The sequence below is a fragment of the Squalius cephalus genome, assembly GCF_949319135.1.
Source record: "Squalius cephalus genome assembly, chromosome: 9".
In the NCBI taxonomy this organism is placed as follows: domain Eukaryota; kingdom Metazoa; phylum Chordata; class Actinopteri; order Cypriniformes; family Leuciscidae; genus Squalius; species Squalius cephalus.
Window position 1 is genome coordinate 23,536,600 of NC_137130.1, and position 27,531 is coordinate 23,564,130.

At 36.6% G+C, this 27,531-nt stretch overlaps 1 protein-coding gene across 2 annotated transcripts in view; it reads right to left on the reverse strand.

Annotated features, from left to right (window-relative positions):
- The window catches only part of igf2bp2a (insulin-like growth factor 2 mRNA binding protein 2a), a 70,040-nt gene that overhangs the window by 25,137 nt on the left and 17,372 nt on the right, over window positions 1-27,531 (reverse strand). For both annotated transcript variants that reach the window (XM_079882096.1, XM_079882097.1), the window contains exons 3-6: window positions 7,294-7,342; window positions 6,076-6,127; window positions 1,554-1,617; window positions 507-794 (exon numbers count right to left, since the gene is read on the reverse strand). In XM_079882096.1, the coding sequence (XP_079738222.1) occupies window positions 507-794; window positions 1,554-1,617; window positions 6,076-6,127; window positions 7,294-7,342 (453 nt within the window). The remainder of the gene's footprint in view (window positions 1-506; window positions 795-1,553; window positions 1,618-6,075; window positions 6,128-7,293; window positions 7,343-27,531) is intronic.

The following is a 27,531-nucleotide window of genomic DNA, read 5'->3' on the forward strand; positions in this document are numbered from 1 at the left end:
GAAATCTTTTGTAACATTATAAATGTAGTTCCTTTTAACTTAAAAAAAAATTGGACACAGAGACTTGGAAAAAAAAAAATCCACAAAAATATTAAGCAGCAAAACTGTTTTCAACATGGATAATAAGAAATGCTTCTTTAGCGGCAAATCAGCATATTAGAATGATTTCTGAAGGATCATGTGACACTAAAGACTAGAGTAATGATGCTGAACATTCATTTGCCATCACAGGAATAAATTATAGTTTAAAATAAAAAACAGTTCAATTAAATTGTAAAATTTTTCACTGTTTTAGGTCAAATAAATGCAGCCTTGGAGGCTCCTATCAAAAATATACTGTATATATAAAAAAACAATAGTACCGAACCCAAACTTGTGAACGGTAGTGTATATCACATTTGTAATTAATAAATGTATTATATAATTATAAAAATAAGAATTGTATTTATATGAATTGAGGTCCACAAAATGAACTCTTATTAACCACATCAATACATCACACTCACTTAGACTGTGTCTGTTTGGTGATGTTTTTGATTGTGAGACCCTCCTTGCCAATGATGGCTCCCACAAACTGTGTGGGCACCAGCATGCGCAGGGGGAAGTCTGGCTGTTTCTGTCGGAGCCCCAGGGAGCCTCCAGAGGTCCCGGGCTGGGAGTCCTGTTCTCGTGATGTCCTTCCACCCCGGCGATTCCGGGTTGCAGGCAATGGTGGAGCAGCATCCATATCCAAAATATAAGACACTTTAAAGGAGTAATCCTCAAACGTCTGTCCTGTTAACTTCTCTACAGCGCTGAAGACAAGGACAGAGAAAATTATCAGTGGAATACAATGACAGTGTAAAGGTGGAGAGTTTTGTCATTTTTTAAATAAAAAATCAGGGCTGGCAGTGTGATGGTAAATACCCAGTGACAGTTGTGTCAACCAGTGGAGGTTCAATGCAGACAACTTCACTTCATCAATATCAGCTGATATGCATGTATATTTAGCTGCTATTTTACAATGGTGTCAAAAATGGCTCATCATTTATAATCTATCACAGTTTTGAGTGTTTTAAAGTCATTTTTTTTTTACAAAAAAACAAACAAAAGAAAACAGATGAAGTCTTTTTAATTTTAGTATAAATGCCACAAAATTAATTGATTATGTAATATATAAAACATTTTGGGATAACATTTTTTAGGAAAAAAGTTTATATATGCACCATTAATGTGACTAAATATTTAATTTTGAGTAATTTTATATCACGATGGTGGTGTATGTTATGAGGATATAGTTATTTTGCTGAGTACTTTAAGTTCCTTAAATATGTCCATTACATTAAGATGACATTAATATGTGTTTAAGCTTGAAATTTATACAATTATAAATATTTTATATTAAAAATATTACATATTTAAATATTATTAAACAAAATTAGCAAATATTACAACATAAGGTTTTTGACATACCATTACCATGATACATTTATTTATGCTCTTACATATGATTTTGGTCATATCCCTATCAATAATAAATAAAAAACTAGAAAACTTTATTCTTAAATTCTTACATTTTAGCCTCCTCTTTTGTTGAGTACGTCACATTCACCACTGCTGTTTCTGTATCAGTGTTAACTGCAAAAAAAATGAAATCAGGTGAGAGAGGGAGTGAGAAGTCAATATTTAGAAACAAAGAACTCGGTAATATTCATAAGCATATGAGACTGCAAGCTTTTGTAAGAGATGCATACAGACAAACAAATGCAGTTTTGCATTAGTGCTGTGAAGAGCCACTTGTGTGTGTCTGCATATTAAATGAGGATTACTGTGCCATGGCCACATGTGTACTTCACAAGAGAAGCACAAAGCAACCCTGACGTTCATGGATCAAAGCTCTGTGCATCATCTAAATACAGACACAATGAGGGCAAGACCCTACACTTCAAGAGTGTATGCTGCTATACACATTCAACTGCCAACTATAGCACGTACAACTATACACGTACAACTCAGGACCTTATGATCCTGATGAATAGAATGAGCATCATACCTGCATGCAAATCCTTCCCAGCTAACACACTAAGTACAAGTTATGTAATTGACTGGTACTTTCTGGTAATTTCATGACTTACTAATTGACAACGTAACTATGACATTGCATGCTCGTAATTTCTTATGCTCTTTATATATAGTGAAGTTATATAAAGCGCACACCGCAAGTCCCGGCTCACTGACCTTTCCCGATACCGTCCCTCTCTCTCTCCCACCTCACTTCCTGTCCACTCAATACTATCTTATCATAATAAAGGCAAAAATTGCCAAAATGAAATCTTTAAAAAATAAGTCTTGATTCAGGAAAAACATGTTGTTTCTTAGACTGCACACTCTGCCACCCACCAGTTGAGAAACGCTGTGTTAAAAGGTCAAGCTGTATTATACTTTCTGAAGACTGTGAAATGGGACTAAATGAAAGCTTTTCCACATTACAAGAATTCCTCTTAGATCATTGCAATAATTACAGACAGAAGCCACTGCAGAGACAATGTGTATGTGTATGTGTATGTGTATGGTATTTTTAAGAGGAAAGCCTGCCTCTTTATTGATTAGATGGAGTTGTGTGTCTAGAGAACTAGACAGTCTGTCTGAAGGAAGTGGGATGGCTGGGCAGAAATCCAGAGCTTCACACATGAAGAGAACCACAAAGCCTCACTATAATGCAGCTCAAGCGATCAATCTCAGAACCAATGAGTGTCACCAATGAAGACACATCAATAGGCCCTGAGAAAGAATGACGAGAACTATGTGTCCTCATGTTATGTTATATTTATTTCATAAGATGAGATTTCCTTTTCTAAACAATGCTGGAGTTACAATTATTATTTAGGATAATGACAAGATCATTGTTTTAGATCTATTGACTTGTTCAAAAATAGAATAGAAGAAAAAATTGAATAGCTTGAATATACCTCTTCTATTACAAGCATTTTTAATTTCTGATAAACTCAGAAATTAAACCTGATATTTACTGCTTATTAATATTTGATTATTATTAGGGCTGTCAAACGATTAATCGCATCCAAAATAAAAGTTTGTTTTTACATAATATATGTGTGTGTATGGTGTATAATTATTTTCTATATATAAATACACACACATGCATATTTAAGAAAAATGTGTTATTTATATATAAAATATTTATATATAATATAAATTATATATAATATAAATATATATACACAGTATATACATGCAAATATTTCTTAAATATATACATGCATGTGTGTGTATTTATATATAGAAAATAATTATACACCATACACACACATATATTATGTAAAAACAAACTTTTATTTTGGATGCGATTAATCGCGATTAATCATTTGACAGCCCTAATTATTATATAAAATATGACAAACTCTCAGATCATTTAACTTTTTACTAGGCAAAATCAGTTCAGTTGTAACATATCCCCCCAAAAAAACATAATATTATTTTTGAATTAGTAAAAATGTCATTCACATGTATTCAATGTTTTAGGATAAGATTTGTACTTGACTGTTACACCCCATGACAGTTTTAGAGTCATTAAGATATAATATAAATATAAACTTTTACTTGAAAACCATTCAAAACTACTGAAACCAACAAAAATACAAAGAGTGCATTTCTAAGAACTCTGGACATGCGTTTTAAACTAGATTTTAAAAATATTTCTCTTTTCTTTATTGTGGACTCTCTCTCTGGATATCACTGACACATTTCCTAAGATGAGAGAGTTATTGTCTTGATCATGAACTACATAAAAGGTGTAAACAGAGTCCAAAACATTGCTCAGTGAACATTTGAAGTGAACAGAAACTTCTGAGAGCCCTTTGCATTTGGACAGGTGTCTGCATCTGATATCAACATAATATGACAGATCATGTAAAGCACCACTGTACCAACATTAAGTTAACACACTGATAAAGTAAGTGATGTGTGTCATGAATTACAAGAGGTCACAGGAGACGCATGTTAAAACCAGGTGTGAACGCAATCGGTCTCTGAGTGAGTGAGTGAGTGAGTGAGAGAGAAAGAGAGAGAGAGAGAGAGAGAGAGAGAGAGAGAGAGAGAGAGAGAGAGAGAGAGAGAGAGAGACCACAGGCGCCTACATTTACCTCCCTACTACCATGCTGCTCCTCCCTGAAAACACACACATTACAGCTGGAGCCTCGCCACACTCTCCCACTTCAATCCACACACTGCTGCGCCATCACACTGCTCATTTCAGCCATAGTGTTCATCCCTCTCTCATGCACTGTCTGTCTGAGACTTCCTCTCATTCACACACAGTCTCAAGAGCAATCCCCCCCCCTCCCCCCTCCCTCCCTTTCTCTTTTGGGAAAGACAATTACAGAACCTCACAACTGAGACGTCTCCACTGGCAGCATGTGTTGATGGGATTTAAGTTTGGATAATGTGTGATCTAAATGCACACATTGTCTCTGTAGTCCATAGTCTGTTAGCAATTTAAATTCATCCACACACGGGTACATCAGCAAATGTGCTATTTGACAAAGTCCCCAATAGAAAAGACTACATATATATATATATATATATATATATATATATATATATATATATATATATATAAAGGCTAATGTTTTATGAGCAGGGAAGAGTGTCTTAGCATTTGTCGTCTAGTCATAGCCAACGCAGTCCTAAATAGCCTGTGAGTAGCACTTCATCATTTTGTCCAAATGACAGAAAAACTGAGCGCTTACACAACTACAATAAACTTTATAACTGTAAGTTAATGTGATGCACTTAATGGTTCAGATGCAGCCGTTCTAATGACAGACAAAACATGTATGTCCAAATTCTCCGAAATTTGCTGGTCAAAAATGTAAACTTGTAACCTCGCAATTTAAACTTGATTTTGGTAAAATGTGACCCTGGACCACAAAACCAGTCACATGGGTCAATTTTTTCCACTGATGTATGGTTTGTTAGGATAGGACAATATTTGGCCGAGATACAACTATTTGAAAATCTGGAAACTGAGGGTGTAAAAAAATCAAAACATTGAGAAAATCGCCTTTAAAGTTGTCCATTTATGTTTGTGATTGTGCTGCATTCACTCTAAAAAATTAATGTTTTTCAATAATTACGGTAGGAAATGTAAAAAATATCTTCATGGAACATGATCTTTACTTAATAGCCTAATGATTTTAGGCATAAAAGAAAAATCGATAATTTTGACCCACACAATGTATTGTTGGCTATTGCCACAAATATACCCGTGCGACTTCTGACTGGTTTTGTGATCCAGGGTCACAAATGTTAATAAAATAATGAAACATGCAAATGTCTGTCTGACCATATACAAAGCCACAATATCAACTTTGACAACACAGTCTTTAATTATTTTTAAAAAATAGTGTTTTTTTCCTGAAAAGTAACGGGTTTGAACATATCAGGTTTCCGCTCAACAACGATGATATGAATGTATAAAACAAAGTGCATTTTTATATGCTGTAACTAATTAGTAGGGATGTCAAAAGTCAATACTTAATCAAATAATTTGTGTGCATGCTCTGCTTAAGCTTCATGGTAATGCAGCTTTTCAAATTCACCTTTTTTTGAGTGAATGTAAGTAAATGAACAGACCTGCCATTTTCTATTATCATTTTATATATACAACATTTTAGATTAATAAAACAAATGAGAAAAAAACTCTGCACATGCCACTGTTTTAATGAAATATTTACATTAATATTAAATAATTAAGGGAACGTGTTCAATTGCATAATATATCAAATTTGACAACCTTAATAGTCACAATTTTCTTTCCTAAGTTCTTCACTATTTTTTAAAAACTATTTTGTCTTCACTAGCTCATTTAAATGGTTCTGCAGTGTGATAGATAAAAAAATATTTAATTTGCAAATATTTAATGCAGTCTTTCAATTAATAGTAGATCATACAAGCAGCAAGCATGGTAATTACAAAATAATTTAAATATTTTTTAAATAGAAATATAGCATGTCATACCATGAGGCACTGCTTGAAATGTCAACTAACCAAATAGAAAATACCATGGCAAGACTTTACCTTGTTCCACATTTTCTACAGTACCATACTGTGCTAACAAGCTGTCCAAAACCTGCAACGAGAAGAGCACAATAAGTTAAACACAATCAGCAAAACATATAAACACATAAACTGTTTTTAGATAGAATATTAGAAAATAGGAGAGTTGGAAAATAAAAGGAATGCTTCACCCCAAAATTAAAATATTCACTATTATGTCAAATATCAAAATCTGTATGCTTTTAATTAAGAATACCTGTACATAGACTGCTGTTCAAACGTTTGGGGTAGGTAAGATTTATAATGTTTTTGAAAGAATTCTCTTATGCTCACCAAGGCTGTATTTATTTGATCAACAACAACAAGGTGAAATGAAATCAAAAATAACTTTTCTGTTTTAATATATTTTAAAAATATATTCCTGTAAAGGTAAATTTGAATTTGCAGATTCATTACTCATCTTAAACATTTCTTATTATTATCAATGTTGAAATCAGTTATAAATCATGCTTAATTTTTGTGGAACCTATGATACATCTTCTTCTTTTCTTTTTTTTTTCTTTTTTGATGAATATAAAGTTAAAAAGGACAGCATTTATTTGAAACAGAAATGTTGTGTATCATTATCAATTTCTTTATTGTCACGTTTGTTTCATTTAATGCATCCTTGCTGAATAAAAGTATTTAAAAAGATCTTACTGAACCCAAACTTGGTAATTAATGGTAACTACCAAACAATGGTAATGTAGCTCTTGCCATTTCATAGTTTTGTTTGAGAAAAAGACAGAATTTTTATTATTCACTGATATTCTGCAGTTCTACCAAAGCTTGTCCAGATTCAAAAGAGGTGTGCAAATGTCACAAAAAAATGGCTTTGTTATAGAATGAACACATCGTTTTTACACAGTGAGCCACTAAACTCAAGAAAGCAATGCAGAATACAGAGGCACAGTGTCCAAATACACAAACGAAGTGTGTAAGAGCGTGTAAGTGGGCCAGAGCTCACTGTGATGATGTCATCAGGATTTACAATCGGGTCACCAGGGCTGAACACTCTCCAGACAGATTCACACGGACTGAAGAGGAAGTGTATTTGTGTGTATGGGCGGAGCTTCTCTAATGCATCGTCAGTTAGAGAAAGAAAGCGCTGCAGCCCAGAGAAGACAGACCGAGTCCTGACCACACACACACACACACACACACACACTATTCTCTCTGCCTGAGCAGTTACACACTCACCTCCCACTGGAGATGAGGAGGAATGTTCCGGATCTGAATCTTCCGACTCCTGCAGACACAGAAAGAAAGCGAGAGAGACAATGAGACAAAAAAGAAAGTGAAAGAGAGAAAGGAGAAAACAGAAAACAGAAGCGAAGCTCTATTCAGCGTATGAGTGCTACAGTGTTAAAACATACAGGCTTGCCAATCAGATCCAACAGGGACTAAAGAAACAGAGTGAAACAAAACACTTATAAAGCTCGAGCATCAAAGTGATGCCAATGAAAATCATGATCATCTCTAAAGTGGTGTGTGTGCACTGACAGAGATTTACAACTAAAGCAAGCAGAAGTCATTCCTTTTCAGTTGTCCTTATTCTTGGACAACTGAAATTCTTATTCAGTATTTATTCTTGAAATATTTTTGATATTGCTAGCAATATAAAATTGAAAAATATTGTGAATATGCTAAGGATTTTACTGTCATAGTTTGAAAACAGTCTATTTTGCTCACAAATGCTTCATTTATGTAATAGCCTATTCTAAAATATTATTACAAATTAAAATAACAGTTTTCTATTTGAATACATTTTAAAATGTAATTTATTCCTGTGACGGCAAAGAATTTTCAGCATCATTACTCCAGTCTTCAGTGTCACATGATCCTTCAGAAATCATTTTAATATGCTGATTTGATGCTCAAGAAACATTGATTATTATCAATGTTGAAAACTGTTTATGTTGCTTAACATTTTTGCAAGATGGTGATACTTTTTTCAGGATTCTTTGATGAATAGAAAGTTCAATGAACAGCATTTCTTTGCATTTATTAAAATCATTTAATAAATTTAGTAAAGCATTCATTAAACAGAAAGCTTTTGTAACATTATAAATGTCTTCACTGTCAATTTTGATCAATTTATTGCATCCTTGATGAATAAAAGCATTTTTTGCTCTTTTTTAAATCTTAACACAAATATTTGAATGGTATCATTGTTTCCACAAAAATGTTAAGCAGCAAAAACTGCTTAAAAAACTTCAACTGCATCAAATCATCATATTAGAATAATATCTGAAGGATCATGTGACACTGAAGACTGGAGTAATGATGCTGAAAATTCATTTGCCATCACAGGAATAAATTCAATTTTTAAATGTATTAAAATAGAAAAAAAATTATATATTTAAAATTGTAATATTTCACAATATTACTTATTTTACTGTATTGTTGATGAAAGAAACGCAGCTTTGGTGAGCATTTCAAAAACATTACAAATTGTAATGTTTCCAAACTTTTGACAGGTACTGTATATATATATATATATAAAACAATAAAAAAACAAAAAACCTGGCCCATATCGATATGGTCACCGATATATTGTGCATCCCTCTCGGAGCATTTTTTATTTTTATTTTTTTGGGAGCATTTTTAATATAGATTGCAGTATTTTGATACATATGAAGTCATTACCAAAGTCTTTCTGCACCAACGTAAAATTGGCTCAAATCAAAAGCTCTATGATTCATTGTGGGCAACTGTGCAATGACACATGCTCAGAAGAGAGAGAGACAGAGAGAGAGAGAGAGAGAGAGAGAGAGAGAGAGAGAGAGAAATGGCTTAGTTAAGAGTGAGCAGGTCCCTCATTCACAACTTTGTACCAGAGCGACTTGTCTGTGTCTGTGCTCCATCATTCGTCGAGTCCGACGCTACCCAACTACTTCTGAGAGTTCTGTACCGACACCAAAGCCACACAAACCGCTCCACCACAAGCTGTTAACAACTACATTAAAATGAGTGGAATCGAGCTAGCCAGAGGAAAGAGATTTAAAAGAGCAGTGAGAGAGAGGCAGAACGAGATCTGCAGAGGCACTTTCACACTCCGTTCATTAGGGCTCTTCTGCAGGTAGACTTTGATAAGACAAACGGATAACAGTGAAACGCAAGAGGCTTACAAAGATGTGCCGAGCATCATCTTTCACCGTGCCCGAAAGTAAGAGATTAATCTCATTCATCCAGAGTGCACTGAATACACAGTAAAGCTGCCCTGACTGTTTTTACACATTTCCTCACTCTTTGCAATACTCTAGTGAGAGAGCTGTGCTCTACGTGGAATCGACACACACACAGCTCTGCAAACCGTGACACTTCCTCCACGCCCCTCAAACCTCCTAACTGCCTCAGTCTTAGCCCATCCCTTCAGCTTCGGCTAATGCTGTGGCCTGCTAACTGTCAATCCCTCTATGCTTCCTGAGAAGGGGCAATTTCCCATTTCAGCGTGGCAGTTCAGCTAGCTCAAACCTACACCTCCTCATCCTGACCGTCAAATTAGAGGGTTCAACAGTAACACCGTCTCTACAGCGGACATGAGCAGCACCTCTTGATGAGCTAAATTGCTCTCATTATAATCAATGGAAGAGTCCACTCTAGCAAGTTGTGACACCTTCAATTGGCAGACGTGCTGTTTCCATTCACGATGCACTTGTGAGGGCTACTCCAGTCACACTATTATCCCCGTCTGTCAACAAATAAACAGCTTTTACTTAGTTACATATATTGTACATATATTGCCATAAATTGTTGGTCTCTAGTAAATATTGTCTGATCCTGATGAATTTTAATCTCAAATATTGTCCACCCCTAATGTATTATTATTTATGAACTGTATACCTAATGTATAAAAATGAATATTCTGTCATAATTTACTCCCTTTCATATCGTTCCAACCCCTGTATGATGGATCTCGATTCAAACACCCACTCGATTTTATTCCTAAATGACAACGATTCGTCTGTGACTATTAAACCTCTGACGAAATCACAGCGAACATTCAGATCTGCGTTGGCGCTGCCACTGAGCCAGACAGCAGTTGTCATGTTTAGGTATGAAACACATTCACAAACAGTCTTAGTATCATTATTTAATTTATAAAAGTTTATAGTTCGAATATAAAACACAGCTGTCTAGTGATCAAAATAAAATGAATCAACTTTTGAAAGTAAATTGGCACTTCAAATAAAGATTGTATCAATTAAATTGTTACACCAGTAGGTGGCGACAAGAGACTTAAAAAGATTTGTCAGAACCTCTAGTAAATTACACGTTATATTGTTTAGTTGTCTTTTCAGAATCGTGATCTCAATTTATTCCGAATCGTGCATCTCTACTGTATGACTGTGGAACATATAGAAGATATTTAGAGAAATGGTTAAATGTTTTTTGCCCATACAGTGGAAGTCAATTGTAACCAAAGCTGTTTGGTTACCAACATTCTTCAAAGTATCTTCTTTTGTGCTTCAGAGAGCAAATAAAGTCATACAGGTTCGGAAATGAATAAGGGTGAATAAAGAATGGCAGAATTTTTATTTTTGGGTAAACTATCCCTTTGATGGTTCATTTACTTTAGGCACATAGAACTGTTTCTAATACCAAAAGATGGAAGGTAGATTTGTTTAGGTCTGTGAGTTATGAAGGGGAAAAAAGCGGTCAGCTGTCCCCCCTAGTACAAAAAATGAGAAAGCTGGATCAGAGGAAAGGAAAGAATAGCAGCAACTGTTAATTTCTCTGTCATGCCTTGTGTTGAGGTTCAAATGCCAACGACACAACAAGTGGACGACGGCTTCTTTTTTTTCTGTCTGCTCACTCTCTCTCTCTTTCTAACCACCATAACCATCCATGTTCTTTCCCTCTCTTTTCCTCCATCTCTCCTCCACCCTGCTGGGGTGGAAAAAGTGACAGTGCTCTCCACAACTCTTCAGGGGCTCCTCATTTTCAGCATGCCTGTGGCAGCACTGGATTACTGAGCTCTTCCTAGACGTGCACAGGCTCAGATGCACACGCCCTGCCCATCACAGGAGGATCCTGGCAAACCTCAGCATGAGCATCTCTCTGCCTATCTTCTACACATTCACACTCACAAAAGACATGTACATAAGGACTTTAAGCTGTCCTCTTTGTTTGCATGCGCTCAGTCTCTAGCACAGTGGTGCTTACCGCAAGACAGTAAAAAATTACATGATCAATAAGTTATGAGAACATATGTTTTTACAGTTTAATGTTATTTAAGTTGAAATGACTTAAACATCAGTTGATTGTACTTAAAAATTTAAGGCAGCAACTTTTTTTTAGTTAGTAAACAAGGATGGGACGATTACCGGTTTCACTATAAACCACGATAAAATGTACTGACGGTTAGTATTATCGTTTAAAATTGAATTATCATTAAAAGCGTGTTTGATTATCGCGATTTTAATAACTCACTGTAAATCATGTTCAGCCAGCAACAGGCTGACGCAGGCGCAGCGCGCAATGTTGTTGTTTCTTTATTCGAGAAGGAATGGCGGAAGGCAGATTAATGTTTTAAATCTTTAAATCTTTCAATCTTATCCGTTTATAAATTAATTTTGTACAGCGTACAAAACAATCATCCAGACAAGATGATCACAAAAATATTATCAAACTCAGTAAACAATAAATCAACTCTGATTTCATTTTCAATACAATCGAAAATGGAGACGCAAGACGGCAAGTTGTATTTGAATGAAACGAGAGAGCGCGTGCACGTCCGTTGTGATACATGTGCGCTGTGTTATAATCAGTCTATGGTTATAATGCGTTGTTATTGACGACGGTCAGAAATGCCACAGAATATAATCTTGCTTAAAAAAGTGCATAGAGCTGCTTGTTTTATTTGTTGTTTGTTGATTTTCAAATATAAAACTTGTTGAAATGTTTTCAGTGTGAGCATCAGTTAATTTTGAACACTTTCATCTCGTTTTAACAAAACCGTGATAATATTGATAATCACGATAATTTTGGTCACTATTATCGTGATATGAAATTTTCATACCGTCCCATCCCTAAGTCCAACTTGCGTCATAATCCCATTTCCAAATGTATTTATTTTCTCACCGTTCCTATGAATAATGTGCCAAAAAAAAGTCCCAAAAAATTGGTTATCTGGCAAATTTTTAGAAATGTATTTTTAATGTTTCAGTATCGTAGAGTAGATACTTAGCTGTGCATGCTCATTTCGCATAGTTTGATTTGACTAACAAAATGCATTTTATTTTTTTACACTGTACATTATATGTTTTGATGCCCAAATTCGTAGCATTTGTTGCATTTAAAATTATGTTTTAATGTTTTAAGCTATGAAACTTAAAGGATGTTTTCATGGTACAAATTACCTCTTATATGTGACCCTGGACCACAAAACCAGTCACAAGTCGCACGAGTATATTTGTGGCGATAGCCAACAATACATTGTATGGGTCAAAATTATCGTTTTTTTTTTTATATATATATCAAAAATCATTATATGTTAAGTAAAGATCATGTTCCATGAAGATATTTTGTAAATATCCTACCGTAAATGTATAAAGAAAAATATTTTTGTGAGTGGATGCAGCAAAATCGCGAACATTAACTTTAAAAAACTTTACAGGCGATTTTCTCAATGTTTAGATTTATTTGCACCCTTAGATTCCAGATTTTCAAATAGTTTTCAAATCTCGGCCAAATATTATTCTATCCTAACATCCATACATCAATTGAAAGCTTATTTATGCAGCTTTCAGATGATGTATACATCTCAAATTCAAAAAATTTACCCTTGTGACTGCTTTCAAAAGATCGAGGCAAATTTGATTTCACATGTCATTACCGCTTTAAACTATTTATCGGTTATCGGCCATAACATGAAAAAATGATCAGTTTATCAGTATCAGTCCAAATTTTTTCCATTGGTGTATCCCTAAAAAAACACTGAAAAGACACATGCACAGAGAAACAAAACTCTAAGTTCACACACAAACACTGAGAGGCAGGATCTGGATCTCTAAGGATCAATTTATGATGTGCCATTAGGAGGGGGCAGGTTTATTAGCTTGTTATTTTCGAATCTCTTCAGTGAGTATTTGTTTATATTTATGTGTAATGGAGCTGAACCCAATGCACTTTTGAAATCGGTCTCACAGACCCCTTCACCCCAGTCCAAAACCACCAGCACTAGAAGATGCAGACTGAATGCACTGCTTACCGTATGTTTGTTGAACGTAACCAAGTTGTCTGCTGCTGGTTTAGAAAAGGGTGCCAGACAACTAAATAAAAAAACACGCTTCTCAATTTCTGCCTTTGAATATCTGAGGGTGGCCACGTTCAGTTGAAAAGCTAATATTTACAGCAGCCAGATGCAGCGCACAAGCTAGAAAACCATGTTGGCATACAGATCCTCACATCCGCGTGGATGGTGCGAAGGAACGTTCGCCACTGGAAGCGGCGTGCAGCAGACGGGTCAGAATAGGACTATTCACCTTGGGCCAGGACCTCTCAGACCTGCTAACGACCACCATCTGATCATCCCTGTCAGCCAGACGAAATGTTATTCACCATACATAAATCACTCAGCCACAACGCGGGCACGTGAGCAGGGGCGGATAATTGGGAGTCACACGTGTGCAAACAGAGAACAAACATTCAGGCGTTCCTCATTGGAGAATGAGAAAGAGGTGGACCTCACTTCTCTCTAATGCCCTGGCCGTGGTGGACACAACAAAGACAGGAAGCGGACTCTTATCTGGATCAATGCACAGGAAATGAGCACAGAAAGCCAATCAAAAAGTGACTGGCACTTTGGTTACAGTGTCATGTTATGAATTCACAGTTTTGATTAAAAAAAAAAAAGCTAATAACTGACTTAGGTCAATTTTAACCTTTAATGTTATTGTAGTGTTTGTAAGGTTTGCAGCTTTAGTTGAGAGAGACATGAACTGTACCTGATATACCATATCAAAATCGAATCAAATTTGTATCAATACCCAGCCCTACCATTTATTGTGGCATCTTTTAAACTAAACATACTAGTCTCATGAAAGGAGCAAACGTTATGATGTGTAACATCCACAGGAACAAAAAATGCACTCATGCAGAGATGAGACATAGTGGCTCCACTCCATATGGGTGGCAGGACACATAGACTCACACACTCATGAGGGTGTGCAGAACTGACACCAGGCGGCAGCTCGCAAGCCACAGACAGCCAATGTTCCATGTCTGTCCTATACGTCCCACAGTGTGGCCTCATAAAGAGTCAACGAAGAAGAGCTAAGTTTACAGTTTTAGGAATGGTTTGCTCCCTCCTCAGATGCATGAAATGCAATCCTACTTCAAATGTCTTGTCTTGGGCTGTGAATCTACCCAGACACTCCACATTCCTGGCTTTAATAGTTTTGGATGCACAGGAACTTTAAAAGCCACAATGGGTTTCCCTCAGTCTCAGGAGCCCTGTGATAAATAAGCATCTATGCTTGCGAATATCCTGGATTCTGAGAATTTCACAGATTCATAGAGGGTATTTTGGAAATGTCAGGACGAATGTGGAATTTATTTTACTTTAATTTAGTTCTTGAAAGTCACATGACAGGAATATCAGAACTCACTTTGCTCTTCTTGATGAAAATGTCAGTGTGTGGCAGTGCTCACTTCTACAACTGAAATGCTGAATGATGGTGTGGTGACGTGATTAAAGATTTGGGTGGATTACTGGTTTGTAGGAAAATACAGTAGCCTGTACTGAGAATAAACAAAATAAATGCAACAAAAATGGCTGTTTTATCAAAGTGTCAAACAATAAAGTCCATATTTTTAGGGGAATAAAAATATTCCCATATTCAAAAACAACATAACACAAATTTCTTTGGAAACACAGTCTCCTAAACCAGCTGCGTTCAACAATGAAGTTGCAAGAGATTGTTAGGGGGTTTGGCAAAAAAAAAAAAAAATTACTACCCCCCCAAAAAACACTACTAATAATAAAAATATAGACAATCATAGTTTTATGTTTGTTTGTTTTTTGTTTTTCAGGTTTATACTCTACCATTTTGGGCTCAATAAGATTTGTTTTTTAAAAATAATAATTTAAAAAAAGTTTTTTAGTAACTTTCAGTGAGTTTTAGTCATTTTAGTGAGTATTTTACCATATTTTTGATAAAATAATTCAAGAGACTTAATTCAAAAACATATTACTGACTCCAAACTTTTGAAGGGTAGAGTACATCTATCAGATGGGAAGAAAAAATATAATAGAGAGTGCCACACTATCTCCACCTGGTCACCGTGATTTTACCAAGTAAGACATGTTCCAGGATAAACATGTTTTGTTGATCCTGGACCAACATTCCAGTCTGAAAATGTAGCCCTAACCTGTCCCTACCCTTAAACCTAACCCTATCCATAAAATATTAGCCCTAAAATCAGAGGCAATTGCCTTGCCTTGGTTGTACGCCTAAACTTGAAATAAACTGTTAACTTGTTCCTCAAATGTGATTGGTGTATTGGAATGTTGTTCCTGGATCAACAAAGATGTGAAATCAGGTTCACCATTTCCCCCTCACCAAAGTCAAATACACAGAATCAGTTAAAATTGGACAGTAATACTATAACACTATCAGCATTCAGGTCGCACTAAAAACTGAGGTTAACACCTAAACTAGAGGGTAAGTCTTCTTGTCAGATAAGTTACTGAAGATGGTGCTGTGAGAACTTTTGCACAAATGTTTTGTCTGTCTTGAGATCAACACAAATGACTTCCGCTGTTACAACTGACTGAGCTTTCAGTGTTTCCTGAAGTCACTACAGAACTTCTCACGACAGGAACTAAAACTCGGAACTGTCCAAGTGTCACTGGAACACTCTGTACTTCCCTAAAGGCAACAGAACAGACACTTGCAAAAAAAGAAAAGAAGATCATGCCACCTTGAAAATGTTTCCTCTCACAGTCACTGTATTTCACGAATAAATTCAAACACATTTGTTTTGTAGTTACTAGTCATCTTTTTAGTATAAAAACAATTTACATTTTAAAATCCCAGAAGAAGAAATGTGTCAATACTCAGTCTCAGGGTGTAAGGAGGCAACCAGACGAGAGACAACAGATCTCCCGCCAAATAAACATCACAGGGAAAGGCAATGTTTTATACAATGTGCTCAAACGACACCAAAGAAATTCAACATGATGAATGTGCCGCATGTGACAGTGACGTATATAGCTAATGCTCAGGGATTCATCAGTGCAGAAACCATCTAACCATACTGATCTAAACTGCCTTCTGTGCTCTGCCTTAGACATACAAAGACCTTAGGAGAACAACACCACCATATACACACTTTCCCTCTCTCTCTCTCTTGTTTGCTGTCGCTCTCACTCTCAGGGCGAAGGCTAATGAGAATGCAGAGTGTTCACCTGCCTGGCTGAGATCCTGCAGAAGGGAGAAGCTCCTCACGGGTAAATGGAGGCAGCAGTTCCCTGACAGGCCCTCTGCTGCTGTCAGTATTCACTCACTGAAACCAGTAGTCACTAGTCAGAGAGACGTGCTCTTAAGAGCCACTCATGAACTCCCAAACTCGGTTTAAGAAAGAGAACTATATGCAGTTAGGAATCCTTAGTTCTATGACTTAAAGTTTTGAGGAAGTAAAAAAACGTATTACGTCCGAAAAGGGGTTTTATTTAAGAATTAAAGAAAGGGTAAGAATTATTCATAAGCTGCCGTTTTCAATTAAAAACAGAAATATCCGGGAAAAAAGTCACTGAATGTCGTCACACATGTCGTCCTTAACATTTCTATCGTAAAACAATTGTCAGATATTTAGCTACTTACATCTTATTCCACTCTTTCACAATTAAAACTGAAGTGTTACTGTAATTCACGATCGGCTTCTGTGAACAGTAAGGCCAGCCTTCTTTGATTTAATTGACATCTCAATCATTTCCACAGATACATGTGCTGACTGACTGACAGATAGCCTACTTGCGCTGCAGTCACAGTGTAATGCAGTGTTTGAGATGTTGTGCTTTCCACAGTGCATAACCTACATTTCACATGTATATATTCTTCATCAGTAAATGTTAGAAATTCGTGCAAATATTTCCATATTTCCATTTCCACTCCGGTCAGGAGTGAATCTTCGCCAAACTCAAAAAACAGACGGAGTGCAATAATTCTGATTAAAATATACATATTGCTAAAATATTTTTTGTTGAACAATAAATGTGCCATATGTAGAATTTTAAACTAAACAAGTAAGTGTATTTTTATGATAGCAGTAACTGTAAAGTGACTATTGTAATAGGGTAGACCTCATCAAATGTAGGTTAATTAGTTTGTGCGTTTGTTTGTATTTATTTGAATTTTTAGTTTTGTAAATTTAAAAATAAAATCTTTATTTTTGTTTTTAGATTATAATGTTACAATGTTAGAATGTAATGTGATTTTAACCCATTTTTGCACATAATATACTACTTGTAATTTGTACTTATTTTAATACTGACTTGTCTTTAACAATACGTGAGCTTAGAATTATAAGGTTCTATCTATCGAAATTGAGTTTTTGACATAATCTGATCCATTAGGTGTTTATTAATGCCTGTGTGGTGTTATTTTTGTAAAAAAAAATATTTTGTTAGTAGTTATTAATAAAATAAAAAGGTTCCATCTCAGTTTTGCCAGCTGGGATGTAAAAACTTTGATGCTCAATATCTCGGAACTACCCTAAACGGAGATAGAACCTTATAATTCTAAGCTCACGAATATTTAAAATTTATGAGTTAGGCTAGTAGTTTTTGGTGTCATAACCTTATTTATTAAGGTTACATGGATCAAAAACAACTAAAACAATAACTAAGCCTGTTTTATTTTATTTTATTTTATTTCATTTATTTATTACTTTTTGTGTTGGGGCCAGTGAAAATTTTGGCAGGGCAAGTAAAAATTTCAACCCCTGGCCCAAACGGGCCAGTAGAAAAAATCCTTAACATTGAGCCCTGAACAGAGTGGTGCGTAATGAAGTGCACCATAGACTGTAAAAAAAAAAAAAGATGTCTCCACTTCCTTCCACTGTAGAAAAATGAAGCCAAAATATCCCAAAAATGGTCATTTCCAATTATGTCATTAGGAGCCCAGTCTGCTCAGTAGTGATCCTGAGGTGGAGCCGTGGCATCATGGTCCCGCCCATACCCAGACTCAATTGCACAACACAGCTGTCAATCATTGTTACACCCTGTTTGTATAGCATCAAATGACTAACTAAAACCAAACTTACTGGAAAAACGAACACTTTAACATACGTCAGTGTGATAAGAACTACATGAAATGACAGAAAGCATCTTCGGAAAAAAAATTATTTGAAGTGCAATTGGATTTTTTTTTTGTTGAGAGGACGGAGTTTATGACCTATATTGCAGCCAGCCACCAGGAGGCGGTTGAAATGTTTTTGCTTAATTTTTCAGGACTGTTTTTTTAAATGTTTGTATATTTGTAGAATTAGTGATTGTGAAGTTGTTTAAAAGAGTGCCCTTGTAATAGTGTTTTTGTTAATTACCATCTCCCCCATTTATAGTCCTCCCTGCAGGCAAAACTGACACTCAACAATTAAATAAATTAATATAATATGTAGCAAGTAGCAGCAGTAACAGATGTCACTGACAGTGTATCTTTACAGTATACATGTATCTGTATACCCAACAGGTTTGCAGAAATTATTAATATTAATACACATAACATATCTCCCATAAAATGCATCTAGCTACACTCAACCACAGAGAAGCGAGACAGATCTCTGTGAGCAGTATATTCACTACAATTACAATCCTATGCGTCTAATCATGCTCTTTGCAGCTAGCTGATACAACTGAAGTGTTTTAAAAAGAGGGGTAAAAAACAGCAGATACAAACATATAGGGCCCTATTTTAACGATCTAAGCGCATGGTCTAAAGTGCACGGTGCAGGTGCACTTAGGGCGTGTCCGAATCCACTTTTGCTAGTTGCGCATGGTCTAAAAGGGTTGTCCCTATTCTCTTAATGAGTAATGGGTGTGTTTTGGGCTTAACGTGCAAATAAACCAATCAGAGTCTCATCTCCCATTCCCTTTAAAAGTCAGTTGCACTTGCGCCAAAGCTGATTCGCTATTTACATGGCGGAATTTGATAGTGGAAAGACTGAACACGTCTTCTGAGAGGGAACAGATCTGCTCGTGCGCGAGGTTAAAGCGTGTGAGCAGACCATCTACGGGACAAGCCAGATTCCACCATACCTTTATGTACACAATAATAATCTCTTACATTGTAATCCTTTTATTTTTAATATTTGGCTAGTTTGTGTGCTGCTGTGCACGCCTTGTTTTCAGACCAGCACGCCCATGGGCGCACAAATCAATAGTGTCTGGCTGCAGACTTACACTTGCACTAGCAGACTTGCACTCTCAGTCACCTGCGCTTCCTCTGCAAGTGACGTCACAATACTATAGGATTAGGGTAGGATTAGGATTTGGTTTAGGGTAGGATTAGGATTTGGTTTAGGGTTAGTTGCATGTAATTATGCATAATTTACTGTTATTGCTATGGTAAGTACATGTTATTATGTAGTCTGAGAGTGCAAGTCTGAGAGTGCAAGTACAACCCTTCTCGCACAAATGGGCGCAAATGCATTTGCTATTTAAATAACATTGGCGCAGGACGTGAAAATGATAACTGCGTCGGGCTGAAACTAGCAAAAAACACTTGCGCCGCGCCTGGCGCCGCATTGCGCCGGATTTATGATAGGGCCCATAAGGTAAACAATTCAGTCAGACAATCGTGCTACTGCTTTACATATATACACAAGATTATGTTGTGTTTACTACAATTTACAATGCAGTGCTCACTGCTGCAGGCGTAACTACCACTCGAGCAGCTGCACTGCAGCTCACTAACACACGCACACACACAGAGATCACACAGCAGCACTCTTTGAGAAAGCCCCGCCCCCTGACCAGCACAGCCTATCAGAGAGCACTACACTCTCATCCAATGAGGCAAAACAGTGACAAGAGAACTGAGGGAATTACTAAACTGAAGCATATTATTCTACAAAAGATTTCGTAACACACAAACTCGCTACTTTTTAGTAGTGTTTCTAACAACTTCTTTAATTGTGAAAAATACTAGGATGTTTCTATATAAAGTATAAATTAAGCCAGGAAGCAAGAGAGAAATTACTACTGCACCATGCTACATAACAGAACACTGTACCCTGCAGGTACATTGAGTTCACTGTTTGCTTAAATGTTCAGCTGAAGAGATCACAGGATTTGGAGGAGGGCACTGTTAGTCCACTGATGCATTAAGTAATCAGCATGCTGGGAGTTTGCTTTCAAAGCATGGTGCAGAGTTGTTGTTTGGTAAATAAAGGTACAGTCTGCCAGCTGTTTCCAGTCCTGCTCCATTTTATGGGTCAGCCACACACACACACACACACACACGCACAAAAACACGTCAACACGAATCTGCAAGTATTTATCAGTTATTTTGTGCTTTCATCTCCCATGGGCGACAGTGAGCTGCTTGTTTTACTCTTTGAGAAATACATGCTCTAAACAGCAGCCCCATTAGAGAAACACAGAGTACTTCTGGTAAGGAGCTTGTCCACTTTGCTCCAGGATATTAATGGTTGAGACAGCAAGAGACAGGAAGGAGTGTTTACATGAGGATTCCTCACTGCATCTCTAAAACTGCTAATAGAGTCCTTCCCAAAGCTTTGGTTAGAGCTTGAACAATACACGTTTATTATTTTTCAGTCTACATTACAGCTCTAAAAGTATTCAAATGTTTTTGCTGAATTAATTGCACAATATGCCTCAAGTCAAAATGAATAAAATTAACCCCAAACAAACATCCTTTTAGTATTAAGTCATTTTAATTTATATAGCACCTTTCCAGAGCAAGCGTTACAATGTGCTTTAATTACATCCAAAATATGAAAGAGAAATCAATATATGATTCAAAAGTCATATATTGTTGCAGACAAAAAAAAAAAAAAATGCATAGACGTTATGAAAAGTGAGTTTAGAAGTAAATTGATCCCTGCTGAAGAAAAACTGCTTAAGCTAGCCTAATCGGATTTGCTGGTCTTAGCTTGTCAGACCTGTCTGTTGGCCGGTTTTAAACTGGTTTTGGGTAGGCTGGGAGACCAGCTCGCTAACCACCAGCTAAAACAGCTAAAACTAACTGCAGATTCACAAAAACAAAGTTGGTACTTCAGGTTTCAAGTTAGCTGTTTCAATGTTTACTAAACACGTTAAATTGACAGCCCTAGTTTAGCCTATGTTTTTATGTCTCTTTAATACTCATCCAGCAAAAGGAAGCAGCCTAGAATCAAACAGGCCTGTGGAAAATACTAAATTAATTTCTGTTATGGTTTACATTAATGTGACTTCATGTAACGAGTTCATGAGGTTGAGTTACCTAATGTAATGAGGAAGCCAGTGCCTTAGACTCTTATTGCTTACAAGAAGCATGTATTGTTCTTCAGGAAGATTTATTTTCTATTGGGTTTGATAGGAGTGTAAATAAAACTCAGAATCATGCATCACCGTGATGGAGAGAGAAACAAAAGTAATCTTATGCAGCTTTTCACACATTCAATGAATTATATACACCACAACATTCATTTATATACTAATTTACCCCATCATTTATACAGCTGTAATTCATTACAAATCTGACTTAGGGAATCTTCTGATTTGATACTACAAGTCTACAGCAAATGATGTATAATGGCAAAAATCATTAATGTTGACTGTTTTCCCTGATACTGTAATTATCATTATTTTGATGAATAGAATTTACATAAAATTAAGTACAAACAACAGAAATGTCTGTGATTGTTTACAAAGCTCAACCACTGACAAAAAACACACTGCCAACAGTGAAGGTTGATGCAATGGGAGTAGACCTAAATGCAATACTGTACACTGTAGTCAACATAATATTGCACAATAGTATCCTTGATTATTTATTCGATTAATTATGCAGCTCTAGTCAAAAGGCCAACAGCAAAAGAAATAGAACCAAACGGCAGCTGAGAACATCAACAGTATTTTAATAAGACAACAAGGAAGTTGTAGAGGACATTTTAAAATGTTAGTGTTGACAAAACAGGGATGTGTGAGAGAGACTGTATCTCATCTGAAACCCAGTTGGCTCATTCAACGGGCTGATGATAGCATGAACTGCCCTTGGCAGGCTAGTCGTTTTTCTGAGCCTGCTCTGGCACACAGAGACCAGTTTCTCCACACCATAAAGTGACGTCCATCACAATCCACCTGTGCACAGAGAGTTACAGGCCTCTGAATTCGAAAAATAAATCTCTCTGAATACCATATAACAGTTTGACAGCCTGCAAAAGGAGGGAAAGTCCTGGATTGTTATGAGCAGTTACAGAAAATACCTAGTTCTACAACGTACACACACTCCAATGTTTACAATTCAAAGCTTTACCCAGCCTATGGAATATAAGCTCAGACTGAAACACTGTTATGATGCCAGAACTACCAGCACATTAACCAGAAACGGCTCCTGGCCATAAATGTAGGTTGGGCATATTCTGGGTCTTCTCAGTTTATGATAAACATTTTGTAAGCTTTAAATTCTAATCGCTGATCACATGCAGACACACTTTGGGCTGAGGTTTAATGTCCTTGCATTATTCAGTCTGAGGGTGTCGGTCTAATGTTGATTGACAGGCGTACACAAAACACACCCATAGAACGCTATCTTAGTATTGCCTTAATGTAGTATTTATTGCCTCAGAATGTTGTTTTAGAATGTTACAAGTTCCGAGTTCTATTCTCAGAACAAACATCAATCAAACACAACAGAACTATATAAAGGCTATTCACTAGGCTATTGATAGGAAGAACAGACATGTCAACTAGTTACTGGCCTGATGTGCTTAAGCGGATTGATATCGTCTTGGTTTGGAGCGAGGTTTACATTAGGTAAACTGCCTCAATGGCTCTCAATTAGAGTGCACTACAGTTCCACATTCCACATCGTTTTACATTGGAAAATTGGGCTTTGCCCCACCTGCCCTTGCAGATGAGCCGTGGCTGACATGAACATACAGTGGGGAGAACAAGTATTTGATACACTGCCGATTTTGCAGGTTTTCCCACTTACAAAGCATGTAGAAGTCTGTAATTTTTATCATAGGTACTCTTCAACTGTGAGTGACGGAATCTAAAACAAAAATCCAGAAAATCACATTGTATGATTTTTAAATAATTAATTTGTCCAGGCCCGTCTGAAGTTTGCCAATGACCATCTGGATGATCCAGAGGAGGAATGGGAGAAGGTCATGTGGTCTGATGAGACAAAAATAGAGCTTTTTGGTCTAAACTTCACTCGCCGTGTTTGGAGGAAGAAGAAGGATGAGTACAACCCAAAGAACACCATCCCAACCGTGAAGCATGGAGGTGGAAACATCATTCTTTGGGGATGCTTTTCTGCCATGTATCGCAAGATCTTGGCCAACATCCTCCTTACCTCAGTAAGAGCATTGAAGATGGGTCGTGGCCTTCCAGCATGACAACGACCCGAAACACACAGCCAGGGCAACTAAGGAGTGGCTCCGTAAGAAGCATCTCAAGGTCTTGGAGTGGCCTAGCCAGTCTCCAGACCTGAACCCAATAGAAAATCTTTGGAGGGAGCTGAAAGTCTGTATTGCCCAGCGACAGCTCCGAAACCTGAGGAATCTGGAGAAGGTCTGTGTGGAGGAGTGGGCCAAAATCCCTGGTGCAGTGTGTGCAAACCTGGTCAAGAACTACAGGAAACGTATGATCTCTGTAATTGCAAACAAAGGTTTCTGTACCAAATATTAAGTTCTGCTTTTCTGATGTATCAAATACTTATGTCATGCAATAAAATGCAAATTAATTACAGTACTTAAAAATCATACAATGTGATTTTCTGGATTTTTGTTTTAGATTCCGTCACTCACAGTTGAAGAGTACTACCTATGATAAAAAATTACAGACTTCTACATGCTTTGTAAGTGGGAAAACCTGCTAAATCGGCAGTGTATCAGGCTTGTTCTCCCCACTGTATACCTGCCTACATTTATTTATGAACAGCAATTGATCCTTCACTATGCTTCGCTCCCTTGGATTATTACAAGCTTTTTTTAAGAACATCCCATAGGACTGAATAACAGTGTTATTCAGTAAAAAGACAAAATAATGAATGGATAATATTCATGGAATGAAGCAACAAAACGAAGTCTTTTTATATGTTGTTTTCCTAATTAATAGCCTTATAACATGTTTTATCTCATGATTAGCATACAGTAGGCTATATTCCATCAAATATTAATAGATAAATTCAGGCATTAGGAGAACATCACTGACATACTGATTCACAAACTTCAGCCTGTGAAAAGCACCAAAAATCTTCATATTCAATCACTCACTGCACTATAAGCTGACACATCATAAGTGACAGAAGAACAGACCTCAATATGACACTACAGATACATCCGTATGATACTCTATTTCTCAAGAAAACATGCCAGGAAATGTGTCAACATTTAACAATAGGAGTAATGACACACATCTACGGTAAGAAAACTATTTTCAACTCAAGGAGGTGTACCTACCGATGAAGATGTACTTAAAGTAAGATAATTACCTGAATTACACATGCATATCTGAATCCATCACATCACCATATGGCAGCACCAACTGCTATTCAAATGGTCTGTTTTGAGTTTTACTTTCATTTTCACCTACTGTAGAATATAGAAAAGTAAAGCACCATGGTACAACAATACTACGCGTGTTTTAAAGAGAGAAACCCGTAATTTAGAGCATAAATGGAAACAAACTAATTTAGAGGTCTTTAGAATCGCGTGGAAAGACAGTATGTCACGTTATAAAAAGGCCCTAAAAGCGGCCAGGGCTGAGCACCTCCGCAAATAGAAAACAATAGAATGTCTAATAGAAAACAACCAAAACAATCCTAGGTTTTTATTTAACACCATGGCTAGACTAACAAATAAACACATGTCACCTGAACAAAATATTCCGTTACAGTTTAGTAGTAATGATTTCATGAAGTTTTTCACTGAGAAAATAGAAAACATCAGAACCACAATTGTAAAAGTTCAATCTTCGATCGCGCCTTATAATTCAGCCTCAATATCACCCCGCAAGAACAATTACAATGCTTTACAACTATAGAACAAATAGAGTTAAATAAACTTATCACTTCATCTAAACAACAACATGTTCATTAGATCCTATACCCACTAAACTACTGAAAGAAGTGCTACCGATACTGGAAGAGCCTCTTCTCAATATTATTAACTCATCTTTATCTTTAGGTCATGTTCCAAGAACATTTAAACTGGCAGTTATAAAACCTCTCATTAAGAAACAACAATTAGACCCAAATAACCTAGCAAATTATAGACCCATTTCAAATCTTCCTTTTATGTCTAAAATACTAGAAAAAGTTGTGTCCGCTCAACTAGGCTCTTTCCTGCAAGAAAATGATATCTATGAAAAGTTTCAGTCTGGATTCAGGCCGCACCATAGCACTGAAACTGCGCTTGTTAAAATCACAAATGATTTACTCTTAGCTTCTGACCAAGGCTGTATCTCAATACTAGTTTTACTTGATCTTAGTGCTGCGTTCGATACTATAGATCACACAATACTCTTAGATCGACTACAAAATTATACTGGTGTTCAAGGACAAGCATTAAGCTGGTTCAGATCATACCTATCTGACCGCTACCATTTTGTCTATTTAAATGGAGAAAAATCGATCATACAGTGCTATGCATAAGTTTAGACACCCATGCCAAAGTTGACTAAAAAGAGGAATAAAAAATCATCTTTTGGAAATTGAACTTAATGCCTTAATTTAAAAAATTAGGAAAAATCCAACCTTTAAGGACACCAATTTTCTTTAATAAGAAAGAAACATTAGAAACATTGCTAAGAAACATTGCTAAGCTAGGTAATATCCTATCAGTTTCTGATGCAGAAAAGTTAGTTCATGCATTTATGACCTCGAGACTAGATTACTGTAATGCTTTAGTAGCTGGTTGTCCTGCATCCTCAATAAACAAGCTACAGTTAGTCCAAAATGCAGCCGCTAGAGTTCTTACTAGATCAAGAAAATATGATCATATAACACCGATTTTAACATCACTACATTGGTTACCTATAAAGTCCCGTATTAATTACAAGGTATTGCTACTGACTTATAAAGCCCTAAACGGCTTAGCTCCAGTCTATTTAACGGATCTTCTATCGCCCTACAATCCATCGCGCTCTTTAAGATCACTAAATTCGAGGCTTCTGGTCATACCTAGGATATCCAGATCCACCAAAGGAGGGAGGGCGTTTTCATATTTAGCTCCAAAACTATGGAATAGCCTTCCTGATACTGTTCGTTGCTCAGACTCGCTCTCCCAGTTTAAAACTAGATTAAAGACGCATCTCTTCAGTCAAGCATTCATATAATATTTTTAATCTTACAGTTAAAGGTGCTCTAGGTAACTTTTTAACCTTAACTGAACAGCTTCGGAGTCAGTGGAATGGTTATATTACTTATTTCGGGTTGAATGGTGGTGGTTTCGCACCCCCCTGGTGCCCGAGAGCGGAAAAAACTCACTTGCAACTTTGGGACGCGGGTCGGTGTCAGGAAGTATCGCGTGATATCAGGTCTCGCGATGTAACGAATTGCTTGACGGCACTGCACACGTAATTACACGCCCCCATTCAAGCACCGGCGGGCTAGCTATAAGCAAAGGGCAACGATAGATTGAGTTATGGCTGAGGCTGAGCCTGTAAAAAAGAAGCAGAAAGCTAGGAAATCTTTGTCGGAGGACCAACGAAAGAGGAAACGGGAGACTGACCGAGCAAGAAGTCAGACTCGAGTAAATATATCGGACCGGCTTTTTCAGAATGGTGAGAACTGAGAGAAACAGAAGCCTGCAAAACGGATGCTGATCCTGCTGTTGCACTTGTAAGTTAAGTATCTTTGGAATAAACTGTGTTTAATATTTAAATTTCAAGTAATTGCGACCTCAGGATGTTTGCTATTGTCTGTAAAGGTTTTTATTATGATCGCTGTCTGTTAGGGGCTTACTAGTACGCTAGATACTATAACTTTGATGTTAGGCATTGTCATAGCAAACACGTTTGATTTCTGTAGTTGTTTGGCCGTTCCTCTGTCGGTTTTATTTGTGTAACTTACACTTTTATTTTATGTCACTAAGTCAACGCGTCTGATAGTAGGCAATATCAGACGCGCAAAATGTTGCACATATCATGATCGAGCTAGAAAAAACGTTCTGATGTTTTCTTAGACAAGCAAAGGTAAACCATCATTCTACCAGATGAACTTATAGACCTTGCTAATATAACTTTAGACAAATATT